We start from the raw sequence: 22,131 nt of genomic DNA on the forward strand, positions 1-22,131 counted from the left end.
GTCTTTTTGAGACAGGGTCTCCCTGTAGCCTCAGCTGTCCTGGAACTCACTATATAGACCAGGCTGGCCTCGACCTCACAAAGATTTGCCTGCCTCTGCCTCCTGAGTGCTGGGATTAAAGAAGTGCACCACCATGCCCGGCCTTATTATTTTTATTTTATGAGTGTATTGCCTACATGTAGGTAGGTGCACCCATGTCATGCAGTGCCCGAGGAGGTCAGAAGAGGGTGTTGGATCTCCTGGAACTGGAGTTATGGACAGTTATTAGCCACCACCTGGGTACTGGGAATCAAACCCTGGTCTTCTGCAAGAGAAGCCAGTGCTCTTAACTACTGCCATCTCTCCAGCCCCTTAAGGCTACAGTTTGAAACCATGTTTCAAAAACAAAAAACAACAAAATGGGGCTGGAGAGATGACTCATTGGTTAAGAGCATTGGCTGCTTTTGCAGAGGACCTGGGTTCAGTTCCCAGCACCCACATCAGGCAGTTCACAACTGCCTGTAACTCCAGCTTACACCTCTGACCTCCATGGTTACCTGCACTCACATGCACATACACAGACACACATAATTAGTAATAAAAATAAAACTTTTAAAAATACCCAAAACAGGGTTGAAGAGATGGCTCAGCAGTTAAGAACACTGACTGTTCTTGTGGAAGACCCAGGTTTGAATCCCAGCACCCACATGGCAGATAACAACTGTATGTAACTCCAATTCCAGGGGATCTGACAGCCTATTCTGTCCTCTGCGGACATTGCACAACACAGGTGCACTTACACATACATAGGCAATACATGCATACACATAAAATAAAAATAATAAATAAAATATTTTTTAAAATACCCAAAACAATAACAAGAGAGCTTGAAGTAGGGGTATAACTCATTGGTGGATCTCTTGCCCAATATACATGAAGTTCTGAGTTCTAATACCCAGCATGTGTGCGCACGTGCGCACGCACGCACACATGCACACACACGCATACACACACACACAGGCTAGTGTAATGAATAACTGAAGTTTCAGATTGTCTTTTGAGATTTACATTGTGAGTAGTGTGAAGCAATCTGAGGTTTGTGGTTCAGCTTGGTAAATACAAAACATCCAGAAGTTTTATTGCCACGGTGAACTGGAAGGATTTCAGGAATTGGCTGAAAGCAGTTTATCCACAGCATAGCCTGTTCCCACTTCTAGCTTTCTCAATAGCTGCCATTTAAATTTCTTCAAGATGGTCAAGTTCACTGAGCAAAGATGGGGTCTGACAAGACTCAGAGACCTGTTTACTGACCTGAAGGGTTTCTTTAAAGCAGCAGATGTGGCTGCCCTTCCCTCTCAGGCTGCTGCCCTGCTCTTCCTGGTGTCTGCCCATCAGACTGCTTCCTTTGCTAGGCTCTTCACCTTCAGAGTGGAGATAAGAACTGCCTGGTTGCCCGCTCCAAGTGCTACCTGAAGATGGGAGCCTTGGAGGAATCCCTGAAGGATGCTGAAGCCTCACTCCAGAGCGACCCAACTTTCTGCAAGGTGACTGCCAGGTGGGAGGTTTCACTGTGTCCCTTACAACAGCTTCTGGGTACCCACAGTTGCAGAACTAGCCAGATTGCCTGGTGTCTGATGCCCTTCTCTCTTTAGCACATGCCTGGCTTCCTGCTCCCTTGTATTCTAACCTTGACCTTCAACCCAGGACCCCTTCATCCTACCATACCTGTGCCCTGTAAGGCCTTGTCTCTCCCCTTGGACTTGACTGTCTCTCATTCTAGGGGATTTTGCAAAAGGCTGAGACACTGTACACCATGGGCGACTTTGAGTTTGCCCTGGTGTTCTACCATCGAGGCTACAAACTGCGGCCTGATCGAGAATTCAAAGTTGGAATTCAGAAAGCCCAGGAAGCCATCAACAACTCTGTGGGAAGTGAGTGAGCATAGGGGCTCTGTCTTGTCCAGACAGGCTCAGGGATGCTTCTGTGTGGGGAAGGTCCAAAGTTCAGAGTGCAAGCCGCTACCACCAGGGAGTCATGCTTGGATTGGGCTGTTGCTGATGTTACTGATTAAAATCTGTTCACTAGGTGACCCTCTAGCCATGCTAGGAGGGTTGCTTTGTAGTCTTGGTTATAGCCTGAAGTCACAGACTAGACTAGGATCTCTGTGAGTCCAGCCTTCCTGAGGCCCCGCCTTCCTCAAGCTGGTTTTTGACATCACCTCCTTGACAAAGGGAAGAGGGATGTGGGTGACAGCTTGTCCCTGTGGGCACCACAATGTGGAATGGCATGTGACAGTCTCCCTGCACCCCGGATCTCCCTTTGTTTGGAAATCTGGCTGCTGTGGCCTTGGGCTAATGGGGGATATCAGTGCTCAGGAGGTTGTTGTACCAAACAGCCTGCACCATTTGTGTGCTAGGGTGGCTTAAAACCAGCTCTACCACAGCCTCCACTATCCCCCTGCCAAAGGCAGCCATTTCTACATAATATGTGATAGGCCATGCCTGAGAGACTTGGCCAAGCTGAGCACCAGCTTCTGTCCTTGCAGGCCCTTCTTCCATTAAGCTGGAGAACAAAGGAGACCTCTTCTTCTTAAGCAAGCAGGCTGAGGTAAGGTGCCTGGTTCTGAGGCCATGTGTGCCTATTATTGCCTGGAAGCATTTCCCTCTTCCCCATCATGGGCTGCTGTGAGTCTCTCCCAGCTCCAGAGGCATCTTGAGAATCCAGCCATGCCCAACCAAGCACATTCTCCAGTTCTCAGCCCACAGAGAGGAGGAGGGGGACTGTAGACTCTCTGATTCTGAGGCCATACTGGGTACTCTGTGTTGGTTGTTGAGGTTCCATTGGGTCACTTTATTTTCCAGAGTATGAAAGCCCAGCAGAAGCCTCAACCTGTGAAGCAACTCTCATACAGCACCAAGAATGAAACCAAGCGAAGAGGCTCCCTCAAGAGCGAGAAGACCATCCGCCAGCTGCTGGGAGAGCTCTATGTGGACAAAGAGTATCTGGAAAAGCTCCTGTTGGATGAAGGTTTCAGGCCCTTTGTTGCCAACAGGGGCTTGGGGCAAAGGAAATCTTGGGTGGGTGCCTCAGGCAGAGCCTGTCATGGATATTGGCAACGTGGACCTGTGGACAGGTTTACTTACATTCTCATCTTACGGAAGTCACACACCGCTAGGCAATGATGGCTTGTATCTGAATCCAGAGTCAGTGCTTTTAAGTACTCTAGGTAGGAATAATAGAGATTTGGGTTCCTTTACTACTGTGTTGGTCAGCTTTCCATCACTGTGACAAAATACCCGAGCTAATCAAGTTGTAAGAAGGAAAGATTGGCCAGGCGTGGTTGGGCAGACCTTTAACCCCAGCACTTGGGAGGCAGAGGCAGGCAGATCTCTGAGTTCAAGGCCATCCTGATCTACATAGTGAGTTCCAGGACAGCTGGGGCTACAGGGAGACCCTGTCTCAAAAAAAAAAAAAAAAAAAAAGAAGGGAAGATTGATTTTTGGCTTACAATTTCAGAGGTTCAAGTTCATAGTCAGGTGACTCTCATTGTTTGGGAGCCGGTGGTGAGGCAGAACATTGTGGTGGGGAGCACATGGCAAAGGTGACCAGGAAGCAATGACAGAGGAAGAGGCAGGGGTCTCAATATCCCCTTCAAGGACATGCGCCCAACAACAACCTGGCCTGGGTCACCAGTTCTCAGTATGTAGCCGGGTGCCAAGTATGATGGTGCATGCTGGGAGCAGTAGGGGTGTGCGCATGTCCTAGCCACTGCCTGGCGGGAGGTTAGAGCTGATTGCAATGCTGCCAGGCCACCCCTGCTCTCCACAGCAGAACCTCTGGAGAACAGGAAGCCTTCAGGCCTCTTACCAGGGAGATGCGCCAGCAGGGAAACTGTGGGCCACAGCCCCGCAGAAAACTCCTCAGATGACCTTAGGAATCTGGTTCTGGAGAAAAGACATTTGTTTCCTGGTCACCCCAGCTCAGGCTAGTCAGTTTGTGGCAAAACCCCCAAGTTTACAGGGCTCTGTCCTGTGTTCTGCGGTGTGGTGGAAAGAGTGTTGGACTGGATTCTAACTTGCTTATCACCTTGGACAGTCAGTGAATTCTATTTCCTTATAGATGAAATGAGGGATGGACCAGAGGATGTTTCAGAACATGTAGCTCAGATCCCAGTTCCTGTCAGGTTCCTTTATCCAGTGTACAGACTATCGTGTTGGTTATGATTTGCATCTTAAATGCCCCTCTCCCAACGGCCTCCTGTGTTGAAGGCTTGGTTCCTAGCCAATGGTGCTACTGAGACATGGTGGTGGAATTTTTAAGAGGAAAAGCTTAACAGAGCTTAAAAGAGGCAGGCTTCTCACGTGTTATCCAGCTGCCCCTTCTGGCTCCTATTTTGCCATGAGGGCCTTATACCAAGAGAATGCCTAAAAGAGGGGCTCTGACCTCATCCCGACCCCGCAAGATGCATCCCACCTCCCTGCATGCTCTCCCTTCCCTCTTCCCACAGCTGCAGGGAGATGTCCTCACTGGGCCCTACAGCAGGGACTCCAACCCTAGAACGGGTTCCATGTGTGTGAACTCAGTGATGCCACCCCATCACCTACCCACAGACCTCATCAAAGGCACCATCAAGAGTGGCCTGACCGTGGAGGCCCTCATCATGACTGGCATCAACTACCTGGACACTCGCAGTAACTTCTGGAGGCAGCAGAAGCCCATCTACGCCAGGGTTCGAGACCGGAAGCAGATGCAAGATAAATGGCTGCGGGACCGGAAAAGCAGTCCTTCCCAGACAGCCCGCTATATCCTCAAGAGCCTGGAAGACATTGACATGTGTGGGTAGTGTTCTCAGGTGGTAGCCTAAGCCCCAGCCTCCGCTGATCTGTGGATAGAGATTATCTGCGGGGGAGAGGACTCTACCCCTCAACAGGGAGGCGGTTGCCCTCACCTCCGTGTCACCTTCTTTTCCCAGTGCTGACCAGTGGCAGTGCTGAAGGGAGTCTTCAAAAAGCTGAAAAAGTTCTGAAGAAGGTTCTGGAATGGAACAAAGAAGAGGTGTTCAACAAGGACGAACTGGTTGGGAACTTGTACAGCTGCATAGGGAATGCCCAGATAGAGCTGGGGCAGATGGCGGCAGCCTTGGAGAGCCACAGAAAAGACCTGGAGATCGCCAAGGAATAGTGAGTGCTCACTGGGTGGCTGAGGCCCCCTAGGCACGGACCGGGAGGGACCTGGAGCTGGTAGCTCAGTTCCCATTTTCTGCCCTGCAGGCCTGAGGCTGATTCCCCGGGGAGTAGGGAATCTCCTTCTCAGGACTGAGGGGTAGGGGAGGCAAACCTTGGCTGTTAGCTTTTTGGTCACAAAAAGGAACATAATGGTTCAGCATTCCAAAACAGCTTCTAGTGGTCTGGCTCTAAGGGGTTTTTCAATTCTTGTTTCATAAACAAGACTGTATCAGCACCCAGACATCCTAGGTCTTTCTATCATTGGGAACATAGTAGTGACCAGAAATAGGCCTGTATGCCAGACAAAAAGTAGCAAATAGCATAGCTACTTAATTGTAATTGTGATAGTGTCAGAAAGCAAAAGTACAGGGTCCGTTGCAATAAGAAATGTCTTTAAGGAGGACATGCCTGGGCAGTGGGGAGTGTAGTCTGTGGGAAGGCCTGAGGCACAAGGAAGCTTAAGGCTGGAGAGCACAGAGTATTGCCAGGGAGGTGGAAGAGGGGCCAGGAGGATGCTGCACATAGTGAGCAGAGGTAGTCAGGTAGGGGCTTGTGGACCATGTGGTGACCCAGAGCATAAGCCTTGGGGTCACGTAGACCTGACTTGAGCAGGAGCCTAGGGAAATCGCTTCAACTGTCAGCCTCAGGGTTTCCTACTCGGTGGAGGGGGCGTGGCTATAGTTCCCTCCCTGGGTAGAAGGAAAGATAAAGTACAAAGGTCAAGAGCTCCAGACCACAGGGCTGGAGATTTAGCTCCATAGTAGAGCATCTGCCTACCATATGCAGGACTCTGGGCTCTGTCACCAGTTCACACACAAAGGAAAGGGAAAGGGAACAAAAACCCTTGGGCTAGTGCCTAGTGTTCATCATAACAATATCAACTCTCCCTGAAATTAACTGTTCTCAACCTGAAGCTTCTTGACAGAGGGCATCACTTTCTAGGCATCCTGATTATTTTTATTTTATTTTTAAAATTTTATTTGTATTTTATGTGTATGAGTGTATTGCCTGCATGTATGTGAGTGTACCCATGTCATGCAATCCCACGGAGGTCAGAAGAAGATTCCCCTGGAACTGGAGTTAAGGACAGTTTGTAGCCACCATGTGGGTGCTGGGAATCAAACCCGGGTCCTCTGCAAGAGCAATTAGTACTCTTAACCGCTGAGCCATCTCTCCAGCCCTAACCATCACTTTTTTAAAAAGAAATTTTTATTTAGCTTTTGTACATTTTGTACAACAGCTCTTAATCAAATTTAGACCCCATGCCCCATCAATCCCCCACCAGACCTCATGTAGTCCACCATAGTTTTTTTTAACTTTTAAAAAAATTTTATTTATTTAATTTTATTTTATGTGTATGCATGTATTGCCTACATGTAAGTAAGTGCACCTGCAATGCTAGCTGCTATGTGGGTGCTGGGATTCGAACCTGGGCCTTCTGCAAGAACAACCAGTGTTCTTAACTACTGAGACATCTCTCCAGCCCCAATTCCACCATCCATGTTAAGTCTTATCCAATTAAGCAAATTCATTTGTCCCTCAGTACATATTCATCCACTGGAGTCTAGTCAGCCTATCTAGGATTGTAAGTAAGGCATACTCTCCCTTATCCAGTAGTAATCAGTCTCCAGTAGTTCTCAATCTAGGGCTGGCCCACCACTCATTTCTCTCACTCTACTCTGGACCCTTGTCTGATTGAGTTGGCATGGGTCCTGTGCTCAATGCCACCATTACCACAAGTTCACATATGCAAACTTCAGTGTGAAAGCCTCTACTTCCCTGTGTTCATGAACCAGCCCTGACTCTTACGGTCTTTCCGCCCCCTCTTCCACAGGGGCCATCACTTTTTGTGCCATAGCCCTTGGTGGCTTGCAGTTGGCACTCAAGGTTCTCAACACACTGGCTTCTGTACCACAGCAGTCCTCCATGGGGTCAGACTCCCTGGGTACTCCTACCTCCTACCCTTTTCCTCTGCACTTAGCTGTGCCCCAGAGGCTACCCACTCCAGGTTCATTTTTACCTGTTTCCAAGGGCTAAGTAGGAGGATCATGTGTTAGCCATTCTAGAATGGGGTGAGAGGAGGACCCAGAGTTGGAGACAGATGTGTCCTTGATTCCTAGCTCTCCCACTTAGAACTATGTGGCTTGAAGTTGCTCGTCTCCTCCGTTCCTTACCTTTGCTGAAGGCATAATAATATGACAGCGGTCATGAGGGTTAAATAAAATGTGTATAGATATCACCTTGGATCCAACTATCTCCCATAAAGCCGCAGAACTGTATGTCCAACAGACTCCAAGGTGTTTCTCAGAATGTGCCACAGAAATCTTACACTCAGTGTGACTCAGTCAGAGTCCCTACATCTCTCCCAAACTTCTTGCTCTGAGGTCCCTAAGCCTTAGGTAGCCACTTCCTAGAAGTCCAGGAGGCTTCTGGGTACCTGCCTCTGGCTTGTTCATGCCTTGGCCACCCAACTTGGGTTTCTTCAGCTGGCTCTCCCTCCTGTGAAAGAACAACTCAGTGGTTGGTTGTAAGTACCAATGTCCTGCTCAACACAGGCTGCTCTTCCTGACTTGAACTGTCCTGGCCTTATTTGTCCTGGCTTTCTTTGGACTTCAGACATCCTGTGCCTCAGCAGCATGGAGCTATATGCTGCTCTTCTAGCCACTCGTAGGCTCACTGGCCTTATGCTCTGCGCCTCCTGTCTCAACAGGAATGCCTTCCCTTTCCCCAGGACTTGCCTTGCCACACAGCTCCCACTTGTTCTTTCACATTTAAAGGAGAGTTCCTCAGAGAGTGTCCACAGAGGTCAGAGGAGGGTGTCAGATATCCTGGAACTGGAGTTACAGATAGTTGTTAGCTGCCATGTGGGTGTTGGGAACTGAACCCAGGTCCTCTGCTAGAGCAGCCAGTGCTCTTAACCACTGAGTCATCTCTCCAGCTTCCAAAAAAAAAAACTTTTTTTAAACTATAGATCTTTTCTGTTGTTTTGAGACAAACTCAGATGTATCCCAGGCTGGCCTCAACCTTAAGGTATAGCTGAGGATGACCTTGAACGTCTTATCCTCCTGCTTCCACTTCTCAAGTGCTGGGATTATAGGCATGCACCACCATACCCATCTTTTAAGAAAATATTTATTTTATTTATTTGCATGAGGGATGCCCACAGAAGCTAGAAGAGGGCATCAGATCCCCTGGAGCTGGAGTTACAGGTAGTTATGAGCTGCCCCATGTGGGTGCTGGGAATTGAACTCCTAAGTGTTGGAATAACAGGTGTACATTGCTATAGTGCCCAGTTTTGGAAAAATCTTAATTTTATTTCCTGGTGATAATTTGTTACCAGACTCAACTTTCACTGCTTGCCACTTCTCACTGGAGAGAAGAGAGTCTGTAGGAAGGACGTCAGGTTTATTCAAGGGCTAGAAGATGGGGGAGCTAGCATCCCTCTCAGAGAAGACCACCTTGGGGAATTCAGCAAGGGCTTTATAGGATGGGGAACAAAGTGCAGGGGGCAATGTACTAGAAGGCTACATGCAGGGCAGGGTTTTCATCATCCAGAGAGTACAGCTTTCTCTTTTGTCCCCCTCTGACTAGAACATTGCAGTTGACCTCCAGTTCCAGAGAGAAGAGTTCCTGTCATTCTTTAAATACAGATTATTTTTCCAAAGCTAAACCTCTAGGCAACTTACATATTTTTTGCTAGTTGGTGCACAGAACTCTTGAAAGGAAGGGCTTATACATTCTGCTGTTATCTGAGGATCCCCAGATGTCCTCAGACTTAGAAATCTAAACAAACATTATTGAAACTAGGCCTGTGTCACACACCCCTATAATCCCTCCCATGGGGCAGCTGAGACAGAAAGATCTCCAGTTTAAAGCCAGCCTGGGCTACATGGGAAATTCTGTCTCAAAGAAACAAATGAAACTTTGCTGGATCATTGACATCTTAGTCATTTTGGTATAATTTTTCTTTAGAATTTAGAATGTTGGGCAAAGGTAGGGAAGTCAAAGGACAACTTGCAAAATTTCCCTCATAATCTCATTGTGTCTGGGTAAACATTGTTCACAGACTCACTTTCTGTTCTTTTAAATGAATAACACACCACACACATACACACACACACACACACACACACACACACACACACACACACAGAGTACAGGTATCAAACCCAGGGTTTGGTACATGCCAGGGAAGAGCTCTACCACTGAGATGCTCTTGTATTTCTTTTTAAAAAATGCCAACTGTCTATGTGTCTGTGAGAATTTCGGTATATCTGTATATATCTGTCTGTGTCTGTGTATGTTTGTGGCTATGTAGGTCTTAAAACAGGACATATGTATTATCTTGCAATTTTGGGGTTAGAAGCCTGAAATTGAGTTCATGGCAACAAACGGCAGTGTTGGTTAAGCTGTGTTCTCTGCAGAGATGGCCTGCCTTCTAGAGCTGAAGTCATCATACTCCATGGCTTTTGGCCCCATTCTACATTTTCAAAGCCAGCAACACAGCATCTTGCCACAGAACCACCCACATGTGTTTCCCCACTTCTGTTGCTGGGGAAAACTCAGGGCCTTGCATGTGTTAGGCAAGTACTGTATGACTGAGCTACATCCCCAACCCTCTGACTTTTTAAAAATGTTTTAAAATATTTTATTATTTTTATTTTATGTATAATAAAATACCTGTATGTGCATAAGTGCACCCATAACATGCAATGCCTGCAGAGGTCAGAAGAAGGCTTTGGATCCCCTGGAACTGGAGTACAGATGGTTGTTGGCCACCATGTGGGTGTTGGGAATTGAACCCTGGTCCTCTGCAAGAGCAGTCAATATTCTTAACCACTGAGCCATTCTCCAGCCCCTTTAAAAATATTTTTATTGATTCTCAGGGCTGGAGAGATGGCTCAGCAGTTAAGAACACTGACTGTTCTTGCAGAAGACCCAGGTTCAAATCCCAGCACCCACATGGCAGCTAACAACCTTTGGGAACTCCAGTTCCAGGGGATCCAACAGCCTCTTCTGTCCTCTGTGGGCATTGCACAACACGGGTGCACATACCTACATGCAGGCAATACAAGCATACACAGGAAATAAAAATATAAAATATAAAGTATTTTTATTGATTCTAGAATTTCATACTTTGTATTTTGATCACATTCAAACCCCCTCCCCTCTCTCCACCCCTTCCCCCACTGCCCTCAACTTCATGTCCTCCATCATTATCTATCCTTTACTCTTTTGTTTTGTTTGGGGTTTTTTTGTTGTTGGGGTTGTTTTATTTGTTTGTGTTTTTGAGACAGGGTCTCCCTGTAGCCCCAGCTGGCCTGAAACTCACAAAGTAGACCAGGCTGGCCTGCCTCTGCCTCCCGAGTACATGTGCCACCACGCCTGGCTGGTTGTTTTGTTTTTTAAAGGCCCATTGAATCCAATCTGTGTCTTCCAAGTGCTCCTGGGTATGGGTCCATCCCCTAGAGTCTGGTCAACATACCAGATGTCACCAGTAAGGAAAACCGAATCTCTCTTTCTCAGCATCTGTTAGTTGCCAATAGATCCTGCCTGCCTCCCTGATGCATGTTGGGCCCCTGCCTGGCTTGGGTTTGCAGAGGTCTTGTGTATGCCATCACAGGCACTATGAGTTCATATGTGCATCTACCCTGTGGCATCTAGACAACACATTTTCCTTGTATTCATCCACCACCTCTGGCCCTTACAGTCTTTCCACTACCACCCTTCTTCCGCAGTGATCCCTGAGCCTTGGGAGGAGAAGATCTAGGTGTCCTATTTATGGCCAACCCTCTAACTTTCTAACTTCATATGCCTTGGTCTTTTTTTTTTTTTTTTTTTTTTTTTTTTTTTTTTTTTTTTACTTGGAGACAGAGTCTCCCTGCAGCCTCATCTGGCCTGGAACTCACTATGTAGACCAGACAGGCCTTGAACTCACAGAGATTCGCCTGCCTCTGCCTCCCAAGTGCTGGGACTACAGGCATGCGCCACCACGCCCGGCTCTGCCTTGGTCTTTTTTTTAAATACCTACAAATTACCATTGCTAAGGCACTGCTAACAGATTATTTCCAAAATAAGAAATTTGGGCCTGGAGAGATGGCTCAGCGGTTAAGAACACTGACTCCTCTTGCAGAGGACCTGGGTTCGATTCCCAGCACCCACATGGCAGCTACCAACCATCCTTAACTCCAGTTCCAGGGGAATCTGAAGTCCTCTTCTGACCTCCGCAGCATTGCATGACACAGGTGCACTCACATACATGCAGGCGATACACTCATACACAAAATAAATATAATAAATAAGAGCCAGGCGTGGTGGCACATGCCTGTAGTCCCAGCACTTGGGAGGCAGAGGCAGGTGGATCTCTGTGAGTTCAAGGCCAGCCTGGTCTACATAGTGAGTTCCAGGACAGCTGGGGCTACAGGGAGACCCTGCTTTAAAAAGACAAAAAATAAATAAACAAACAATTAATTATTTTTTAAAAACTTTAAAAAAATGTATTCATATGTATGCGTATCTGCCATGTGAGTGTAGGTGCCTATAGGGGCCAGAGGCCAGAGTTGGATCCCCTATAGCTGGAGTTACAGGAAATTGTAAGCTGCCTGACAGTGGGTGCTAGGAAACAACCTCTGGTCCTCTGGAAGAGCAGTACATACTGTCAACCACTTAGTCACCCCTTCAGTCCTTTCTGAAGGCCAGGTGTGGAGGCACGCCTTTAATTCCAGCACTCTGGAGGCAGATATCTGTTGAGTTCAAGGCCACCCTGATGTACATAATGAGTTCCAGGACAGCCAGGGCTACATAGTGAGACTGTTTCAAAAACATAGCAAACAACAGGGTTGGAGAGATGGCTCAGCGGTTAAGAGCATTTGCTGTTCGCTCTTCCAAGAGACCTAGGTTCAGTTCCCAGCACCCACATGGCAGTTCACAACTGTCTAGAACTCCTGTTCCAGGTGATCTGACCTTGCCAGCCTGGGTATCTTCCACCTGGAACCCTGAGTCCCTGGGGTCCTAGTTTTTGCCTTCTTTCCTCTTTTCACAGTGCCTAGAACAACTGATTTCTAGTGGCTGACTGCTTTTGCTTCTTCTCCACAGTGACCTTCCCAATTCAAAATCCAGAGCCCTTGACAACATTGGCAGAGTTTTTGCCAGAGTTGGGAAATTTCAGCAAGCCATTGACACGTGAGTCACCAGGAACTACCTACCTCTTCCCCACCCTGGCGTTGGAACTTCCCAACCTCACAATCTGCAGCCAGAATGCTAGACAAAGAGGCATTAGAGAACCTGGGCTTGAGAGACTGGAGACTCAGTGGTTGAGCGCATTGGCTGCTTTTGCAGAGAACCCAGGTTTGATTCCCAGCACCCACATGGCAGCTCAACAACCTTCCGTAACTCCAGTTCTAGGGTATCTGACACCCTCTTCTGATCTCTGTGGGTGCTGCATGACATGGGTGCACTTAAACACATGCAAGCAATACACTCATACAGATAAAAATAAAAAAATAAAAAAGAATATTTAAAAAAAATAGCCGGGCGTGGTGGCGCACACCTTTAATCCCAGCATTTGGGAGGCAGAGGCAGGCGGATCTCTGTGAGTTCGAGGCCAGCCTGGTCTCCCTAGTGAATCCAGGCCAGCTGCAGCTACAGGAGACCCTGTCTCAAAAAGACCAAAAAAAAAAAAAAAAAAAAAAAAAGGGCCAGGTGGGGTGGGGCCCGCCTTTAGTCCCAGAACTCAGGAGGGAGAGGCAGGGGGATTTCTGTGAGTTCGAGGCCAGCCTGGTCTCCCTAGTGAATCCAGGCCAGCTGCAGCTACAGGAGACCCTGTCTCAAAAAGACCAAAAAAAAAAAAAAAAAAAAAAAAAGGGCCAGGTGGGGTGGGGCCCGCCTTTAGTCCCAGAACTCAGGAGGGAGAGGCAGGGGGATTTCTGTGAGTTCGAGGCCAGCCTGGTCTCCCTAGTGAATCCAGGCCAGCTGCAGCTACAGGAGACCCTGTCTCAAAAAGACCAAAAAAAAAAAAAAAAAAAAAAAAAGGGCCAGGTGGGGTGGGGCCCGCCTTTAGTCCCAGAACTCAGGAGGGAGAGGCAGGGGGATTTCTGTGAGTTCGAGGCCAGCCTGGTCTCCCTAGTGAATCCAGGCCAGCTGCAGCTACAGGAGACCCTGTCTCAAAAAGACCAAAAAAAAAAAAAAAAAAAAAAAAAGGGCCAGGTGGGGTGGGGCCCGCCTTTAGTCCCAGAACTCAGGAGGGAGAGGCAGGGGGATTTCTGTGAGTTCGAGGCCAGCCTGGTCTCCCTAGTGAATCCAGGCCAGCTGCAGCTACAGGAGACCCTGTCTCAAAAAGACCAAAAAAAAAAAAAAAAAAAAAAAAAGGGCCAGGTGGGGTGGGGCCCGCCTTTAGTCCCAGAACTCAGGAGGGAGAGGCAGGGGGATTTCTGTGAGTTCGAGGCCAGCCTGGTCTCCCTAGTGAATCCAGGCCAGCTGCAGCTACAGGAGACCCTGTCTCAAAAAGACCAAAAAAAAAAAAAAAAAAAAAAAAAGGGCCAGGTGGGGTGGGGCCCGCCTTTAGTCCCAGAACTCAGGAGGGAGAGGCAGGGGGATTTCTGTGAGTTCGAGGCCAGCCTGGTCTCCCTAGTGAATCCAGGCCAGCTGCAGCTACAGGAGACCCTGTCTCAAAAAGACCAAAAAAAAAAAAAAAAAAAAAAAAAGGGCCAGGTGGGGTGGGGCCCGCCTTTAGTCCCAGAACTCAGGAGGGAGAGGCAGGGGGATTTCTGTGAGTTCGAGGCCAGCCTGGTCTCCCTAGTGAATCCAGGCCAGCTGCAGCTACAGGAGACCCTGTCTCAAAAAGACCAAAAAAAAAAAAAAAAAAAAAAAAAGGGCCAGGTGGGGTGGGGCCCGCCTTTAGTCCCAGAACTCAGGAGGGAGAGGCAGGGGGATTTCTGTGAGTTCGAGGCCAGCCTGGTCTCCCTAGTGAATCCAGGCCAGCTGCAGCTACAGGAGACCCTGTCTCAAAAAGACCAAAAAAAAAAAAAAAAAAAAAAAAAGGGCCAGGTGGGGTGGGGCCCGCCTTTAGTCCCAGAACTCAGGAGGGAGAGGCAGGGGGATTTCTGTGAGTTCGAGGCCAGCCTGGTCTCCCTAGTGAATCCAGGCCAGCTGCAGCTACAGGAGACCCTGTCTCAAAAAGACCAAAAAAAAAAAAAAAAAAAAAAAAAGGGCCAGGTGGGGTGGGGCCCGCCTTTAGTCCCAGAACTCAGGAGGGAGAGGCAGGGGGATTTCTGTGAGTTCGAGGCCAGCCTGGTCTCCCTAGTGAATCCAGGCCAGCTGCAGCTACAGGAGACCCTGTCTCAAAAAGACCAAAAAAAAAAAAAAAAAAAAAAAAAGGGCCAGGTGGGGTGGGGCCCGCCTTTAGTCCCAGAACTCAGGAGGGAGAGGCAGGGGGATTTCTGTGAGTTCGAGGCCAGCCTGGTCTCCCTAGTGAATCCAGGCCAGCTGCAGCTACAGGAGACCCTGTCTCAAAAAGACCAAAAAAAAATAAATAAATAAAAGAAAGCTGGAGCTCTTGGCTCTTGCAGAGGACCTGAGTTCGATTCCCAACACCCACATTGTGGCTAACAACTGTCCATGACTCTAGTTCCATAACTCCAGTTCCAGGGGATCTGACACCTTCTCACCTCTGCAGGCACTGCACAACATGGGTGCATTTACACACATGCAGGCAATACATCCACACACGTAAAACAAAAAGTCAAGGACTTTCTTTTCTCCCTACAGTTAAGAGTTAATGCAATTTGGGAGTCTTTTAGATAGACCCACTGAAGGGGTACCCCAATTGCCACGCCCTGCATCCCTGTTCAGCATGGAAGAAGCCAGAGCAGTCTGCAGTCCAATTCCCTATCGGCAATTTGGGTAACCTCTTCAGGGGGTGGTGTGGTAAGAATAGGAGATAGGAATTGGCTAGGCAGTTAGGGTAAAAAGACCCCAAAGAAAAGTAGTCAGTTTCTTGGCTAAAACCCAAAATGTCCTGGGGCCTCATAGCAGCATACTTTGTTCCAAAGGCCAAAAATGTCAAAAGTATTTGGGAGCTCTTATCTAATCCCTAAAAGATGAAAGGCTTACCTCTTCAGAGGGGGAAATGTTAGAGTAGCAAAAAGCCCCATAAAAAAAAAAAGAGGGCCGGGCGTGGTGGTGCATGCCTTTAATCCCAGCACTTGGGAGACAGAGGCAGGCAGATCTCTGTGAATTCAAGGCCAGCCTGGTCTACATAGTGAGTTCCAGGACAGCTGAGGCTACAGGGAGACCCCGTCTCAAAAAGACCAAAAAAATAAAAATAAAAAAAAAGAAGAAGAAGAAGAAAGTACATGAAGTTATCAGAGTTGGAGGGGAGGGAGTGGGCGTGGATTTGATCAAAACACCTTTATATGCATGTATGAAATTCTCAGTAAATTTTTTTTTAAGTTTAAAAAAAACCCCTAAAAAACAATACAAAACAAACAACAAAAATCCTTTTTGTTTAGAATCTAAGTTCTCCTTTTGTTAATTTGGAAGAAAATTAAAATACTGTGTCAGCACTGTAGATGTAAGTGGGTTATCAAATCCAATTGGTTGCTACAGAAAATGTTTTGGCAGCACTAGATAAGAAAATGCTTAGTATAATACAATGTTGTAATATTAGCTTAGGACAAAATTACACGAACATCACTAGAATTATATGCCTATATAATCAATTTATAATATAACTTTTAGAAATGTTACTGAAGCAAATATGTTATTAACGTGTGAAGCAGTTTTTGAAATATTACTTTTATTAAATGTCCTGAGTATTCCATAATCAAAAAAAAAAGAAAATAAAAAAGAGGGGCTAGAGAGATGGTTCAGTGGTTAACAGAACTGGCTGCTCTTGCAGAAGACCCGGGTTCAGTTCCCAGCAACTAACAACTGTCTGTAACTCCAGTTCTGGGGGGTCTGACAACTTTTCTGACCTCCATGGACATTGCAAAACACGAATGTACTTACGAATGTGCAGGCAATACACTCATACACACAAACTGAAAATAAGAGATACAGTTTTAAAAAAAGAAAAAGAAAGAAAATCTGGACTTAGAACTGTGTGTGATGGTTCATGTCTATAATCCCAGCTACTCTGGAGGCTGAGGCAGGAGGATTATTGTGAGTTCCAGGCCAGCTAGAGTTACTTAGTGAGATCCTATCTCAAAAAAACCACCACTTGAAAACAGAGGCAGGCAGTATCTTTTTGAGATTGAGGCCAGGCCAGCCTGGTCTATCTAGTAAGTTCTAGGCCAGCTGGGGCTACAAGGAGACCCTGTCTCAAAATGTCAAAAAAAGAAAGAAAGATAGAAAAAAAGCCCTGGTCTCCTAGCTCTGCTGGTGACAAAGCCATGTTTTTTGGTGTTGGGGATTAAGCCCAAGGCCCTTCATGTAGAAAACAGATACTGGACCAGCAAGTTACCTCCCCAGCCCTACCAGGTCACTTTTTTTCTCTACCACTGAGCTACCTCCCTGTCCTGACCAGCCACTTTTTAAGCTCTAGATCTCCTCATTTAAATAAATTAATTGAAGAGAACCAGAGTTTTCTCAGCATTTCCCAGCTATCAAGATCACCTGAGTACTTCCTAGACAAAGAATCACTTGACCTTGCCTTGGGAGGCAGAGGCAGGCAGATCTCTGTGAGTTCAAGGCCAGCCTGGTCTACATAGCTGCAAGTTCCAGGCCAGCTGGGGTTATAGGGAGACCCTGTCTCAAAAACAAAAAAAGAATTACTTAACCTTGAGCAGGCAAGATGGTCCAGAGGGTAAAGGTACTTACCATCAAGCCTGACAACCCTGGGACCCACATGGTGAAAGAAGGAAACCAATTCCTGCATGTCTTCCACATGTACACCATTGCAGGAATACATGAACACACATATACACAGACACAGACACACAATAAATAAATAAAAATGTAGAAATAAATTTTTTAAAAATCACTTGGCTTGCCCCTAAAAATTCTGATTTTAAAGTCAAGGTCAGGATCCAGGAACTCACTTTTTAAAATGTTTTATTTATTACTATTGTGCTTGTGCATACATGATGTGGGGATGTGAGGAGTTGGGTCATGTGTGCCACAATGCCCATGTGGAGGTCAGAGGACAACTTTTGGAGTTGGATCTCCATTTCCATCTTTATGTGGGTTCCAGGGATCGAACTCAGGTCACCAGACTTGTGTGACATACTCCTTACCCACTGAGCCATCTCATTGGCCAGGAACTCATTTTTAAAATACTCCAGGTGATTGTTTTATTTTGTTTTTACAAGAAATATTTTTGTAAATATTATTTTTGTTGCTGGCATGGTGGTGCACACCTTTTATCCCAGCACTTGGGAGGCAGAAACAGGCAGATCTCTGTGAGTTCAAGGCCAGCCTGATCTACATAGTGAGCTCCAAGTCAGCTGAGGCTACAGGGAGACCCTGTCTCAAAAAGATCAAAAAATATTATTTTTATTTTACATGTATGAGTGTATTGCCTGTATATAAATGCACTCATATTGTGCAATGCCCATGAAGGTCAGGAGAGGGCGTTGGATCCCCTCAAACTGGAGTTATGGCTGGTTGTTAGACATCACGTGGGTGCTGGGAACTGAATCTGGGTCCTCTGAAAGAGCAGCCAGTACTGTTAACTGATGAGCTATCTCCCCAACCCCTACAAGAAATATTTTTAAAACATTTATTTTATGTGTGTTTTGCCTACATGTATGTAAGTACACCCATGTCATACAATACCCGCAGAAGTCAGAAGAGGCCATCACATTCCCTCAAACTGGAGTTAGGGAAGGTTGTTAGCCACCGAGTGGGTTCTGGAAACCAAGCCCTGGTCCTCTGTAAAAGCAGATAGTGCTCTTAATTGCTGAGCTGTCTCTCCAGCCCTGATTTTTTAATTTTTTATTTATTTTTGTTTTTTTGTTTTCTGTTTTTTGAGAGCAGGTCTCACTATGTAGCTTTGGCTAACCTGGAACTCACTATGTAGACCAGGCTGGCCTCAGACTCACAGAGATCCACTTGCCTCTGCCCCCCAAGAATTGGGATTAAAAGCATTCTCCATCACACCTGACAAAGTCTAGGTGATTGTTATTTGGAGTCAATTAACTAAGCCACCTATGAGACTTCTTTGAAGGCTCTTTTGTGATTCTGTGTGGTTGTATGGCATCCCTGGGAACAGTATCTGAACTCTCCAAATGGCCTATCTTAGGTCTAGCCCTGGCTATCTACTCAGAGGCTACCCAGGCCTAGCCCAGCCATCTCCTGGGGCTCAGTCACCCTTCCTGGAGACACTATCCTTCAGGCCTTTGTTGCTTTACTGAGAGATACTTGTTCACCAACAGCCTTCCATATCACATGATTGGTGTCCTGATTCCCAGAGTCTACCCACACTGAATGTCTTCTTATAATAAAGTGGTTTACAATAAATGTGCTTATTGTTAAAATACTATTTTAGAAAGTAAAGTAGAAGAAAAATTAGAACCACCATCTACCCAGCACTCAGGAGGCAAAGGCAGAAGGCCAGCCTAGTTTACACAGTGAATTCCAGGCCAGCTGAGACTTCTAGCTGGGACTCATGTAACCCAGGCTGGCCTTAAATTCTCCATGTAGTGGATAAAGACCCTGAACTTCTGATCCTCCTGCCTCTACCTCTAGGCATGTGCCACCACTCCGTTTTCTGTGGTACTCAGGATATACATATGACTTCTTGGATGCTAAGCAAATCCTCTACCAACTGATCCACATCTCCAGCCCTGTTGTTATTGTTGAGACAGGATCTCAAGATGTAGCCCATGCTAGTCTTGAACTTGCCTGGTAGCTGAGGCTGTCCTCAAGTACTGGGGACATAGGCATGAACCACCGTACTCAACTAATACTTCTATTTTTTCATTCTTACCTTTTTTCTGTGTTGATTTTTCTCTCATACAGTCTTAGTACTTTTTTTTTCAGTACTAGAGCTTGAAGTTAGGACTACAAGTCACTGAACCTGACCTAGTAATAATTCTTCTCCTCCTCCTCCTCCTCTTCCTCCTCCTCCTCCTTCTTCTTCTTTTTTTTTAAGACCTCAGTGTAGAGCACAGGATTGCCTTGAATTTGGGATCTTTCTGCCTTTACCACTGGAGTGCTGGGATTACAGATGTGCACCATCACTCCTGGGTTGCAGAATGTGGAAGGGGACTGGGACTATAGTGAGCTTGCCCATCTGAGAAAAGACAGCAGAAAGGCCCCTCACCCTCTGAGCCTTACAAACAAGCCTCTGCCTCCCAAGTGCTGGGATTAAAGGTGTGCGCCATGACGCCTGGCTATTCTTTTGTATTTTAAATTGAATTTTTGCAATTTTCTACAATATAGTTTGATAGCATTTAGATTCACTCTCCTCTCCCTACCTCCCCTCAGTCCCCATGGTTTGTTTCCATTTTCCTGGCTCCTGCATTGACCTAGTAATTCTTAGACATTAGTTTTGTGTTACTTTGTTTGGGTTTTTTTTCCTGTTTGGTTTTTGTGCCCAACTGGAATTGAACTGGGGCCTCATGCATGCTAGGCAAGTACTCTGTTGTTAAGCCACACCCACAACCCTCAGATGCTATTTTAAACGTGTTTCATTACCATGCCAAATTTGAACCCATAAAGGTTCCCAAAATAGTTTTGGTAGCTTTTAAGTAACATTAGTACTTTTTTTTTAAGGTTTATTTGTTACTTTTATTTATGTGTGTGTGCCTGCACAAGTTTACGTGCACCATGTATGTGCAGCGGCCCACAGAGGCTAGAAGATTGGATCTCCTGGAACTGGAGTTATGAGTCTCCTGATGGGGGTACTGGGAACCAAGCCCTGACCCTCTGTAAAAGCAGTATATGTTCTTAACTGCTGAGCCATCTCTTCAGCCCCACGTTAGTACTTATTATTAGCTCCACCCCTGTATTGAATTGGAAGAAAGAGTTTTATTCTGTTGCTTGCTGAGCCTGGGTCTCCTGTGGCTGAGTGCAGAGGGAAAGTAGCTGACCCCGGTTCTTCGTGTCCCCAGGTGGGAGGAGAAGATTCCTCTGGCCAAAACCACCCTGGAGAAGACCTGGCTGTTCCATGAGATTGGCCGTTGTTACTTGGAGCTGGACCAGGCATCGCAGGCCCAGAGTTATGGTGAGAAGTCTCAGCAGTACGCCGAGGAGGAAGGGGACCTGGAGTGGCAGCTGAATGCCAGTGTTCTGGTGGCACAGGCACAAGGTACGGGCTCAGAGATGCCTATCCCACTTGCCTCTCCCAGCTTCAGGCCCAGCTGCTACCTGTGGACTGGGAGTCCTGAGGGCTGAGCCTACCAACTGGTTGCCTGTTCCCTTTTTAATTTTGAGAGTGAGGACAAACCACTCTATTTTGACCAACATACAGTAAATGCTTACTTTAAGGCAAGCTCAGTCAGGAAAGCTCTAAGAGCTGTCGCAGAGGTTGGTTGCAGGCCAACACAGCATCATCTCATTCTCAGTGTATTAGCCAATGAATACCTGAGGTAGGTGACTCTGTGTACCTCACTATTTTGAAGGTTTAGGCACCAGGTGCTGGCTTCGACTGGGCTCTGACGAGAGCTTCTTGCTTGGCTGCATCCCCTCATGGCATACTGAGGCAGCAAGGCCCGCACAGATTGAGCAAACCACTCTCCAGACAGGAAGTTAAGGAGCTGGGTGTAGCCAAGCCTGAGCTTTTTTATTTTTTTGAGACAGGGTCTCCCTGTAGCCCCAGCCGGCCTGGATTCCCTATGGAAACCAGGCTGGCCTCGAACTCACAGAGATCCACCTGCATCTGCCTCCCAAGTGCTGGGACTAAAGGCGTGCGCCACCACGCCCAGCCAAGCCTGAGCTTTTACAGCCACCCTTACACAAGAACTAACAGGGGATTTCATGAGAGTCTGTTCCATATAGAGCACAATTCATATGGTTTCGAATGAAGAGTTTGTTAAGTACATAGCAAGCAGGAGTAAAAGACTAAAAGAACAGTGCTGGGCGTGGTGGCGCACACCTTTAATCCCAGCACTTGGGAGGCAGAGGCAGGCGGATCTCTGTGAGTTCAAGGCCAGCCTGGTCTACACAGTGAGTTCCAGGACAGCTGGGGCTACAGGGAGACCCTGTCTCAAAAAGACAAAAAAAAAGAAAAAGAAGAATAAAAGAACAGCAGCAGAAAGATAGCAGAGCATCAGATCAGAGTCTTGCTGTACCCAGCAGCACCACCACACCTGGTTTATGCCGTGCTGGGCCTGAAACCCAGCATTTCATGCATGCTAGGCAAGTACTCTGCCATCAGAGCTACATTCCCAGCTCCTAGAGCTTCTTATAAGTGGGAACGGGGAGAGAGCAATAGAAAATCACGTTTTCTGTGAGGATTAAGGCAGAGGGACTCTTACATCATGACAACTGAATTTAGCCCATTTGGGAAGCTTGGCTGTTATCACTCTAATCCTAATTTCTCATAAAGTCAGATAAACAGCTTAGTTTCAACTTGTGACATTGGACTTTAGTGTGAGTGACTCCACTTTGAATTTGAGTCTGGTCTCGCTGGAGTTTAGTGCAAGAGCTTTGTCCAGAGAATAGCCTTCTATAATTTATATTTAACAGGCTTCTGATCCCTGTGCTAAGCTGCCCCTGTGGTGCAGCTAACCCCAGTGAGGGAAGAGATGTGACAGAGCTGTAGTCAGGGACATGTTCATTAATTTATACCACAAACCCTTGTATCATGTAGGTATCAGGTCAGGTCTACAGAAACAGGAAAGTTACAGGCCCCAATCTATCTGTGGCTCAGCAAAAATATGTATGTAAAAATGTATGAGGAGGGGCTAGAGAGATGGCTCAGCAGTTAAGAGCACTGGCTGCTCTTGCAGACGGCCCAGGTTCAATTCCCAGCACCCACATGGTG

At 46.9% G+C, this 22,131-nt stretch overlaps 1 protein-coding gene across 8 annotated transcripts in view; it reads left to right on the plus strand.

Annotated features, from left to right (window-relative positions):
• Positions 1 to 22,131, plus strand: part of Ttc25 (tetratricopeptide repeat domain 25) — a 34,711-nt gene that overhangs the window by 2,622 nt on the left and 9,958 nt on the right. For 5 of the 8 annotated variants that reach the window (XR_003849851.1, XR_003849850.1, XM_008835269.3 and 2 more), the window contains exons 2-9: positions 1,392 to 1,523; positions 1,760 to 1,910; positions 2,525 to 2,586; positions 2,841 to 3,006; positions 4,590 to 4,814; positions 4,952 to 5,159; positions 12,300 to 12,386; positions 20,258 to 20,454. Coding sequence is in view for 6 of the 8 variants with exons in the window: in XM_008835269.3 (XP_008833491.1) it covers positions 1,392 to 1,523; positions 1,760 to 1,910; positions 2,525 to 2,586; positions 2,841 to 3,006; positions 4,590 to 4,814; positions 4,952 to 5,159; positions 12,300 to 12,386; positions 20,258 to 20,454 (1,228 nt within the window). In the remaining 2 variants the exon portion in view is untranslated. Of the gene's footprint in view, positions 1 to 1,309; positions 1,535 to 1,759; positions 1,911 to 2,524; positions 2,587 to 2,840; positions 3,007 to 4,589; positions 4,815 to 4,951; positions 5,160 to 12,299; positions 12,387 to 20,257; positions 20,455 to 22,131 lie in introns of all 8 variants that reach the window. The other 3 variants (XM_029564573.1, XM_017798734.2, XM_029564572.1) reach the window with 3 other exon arrangements.

Source organism: Nannospalax galili, unplaced genomic scaffold, assembly GCF_000622305.1.
Source record: "Nannospalax galili isolate Female #2095 unplaced genomic scaffold, S.galili_v1.0 scaffold137, whole genome shotgun sequence".
Classification (NCBI taxonomy): domain Eukaryota; kingdom Metazoa; phylum Chordata; class Mammalia; order Rodentia; family Spalacidae; genus Nannospalax; species Nannospalax galili.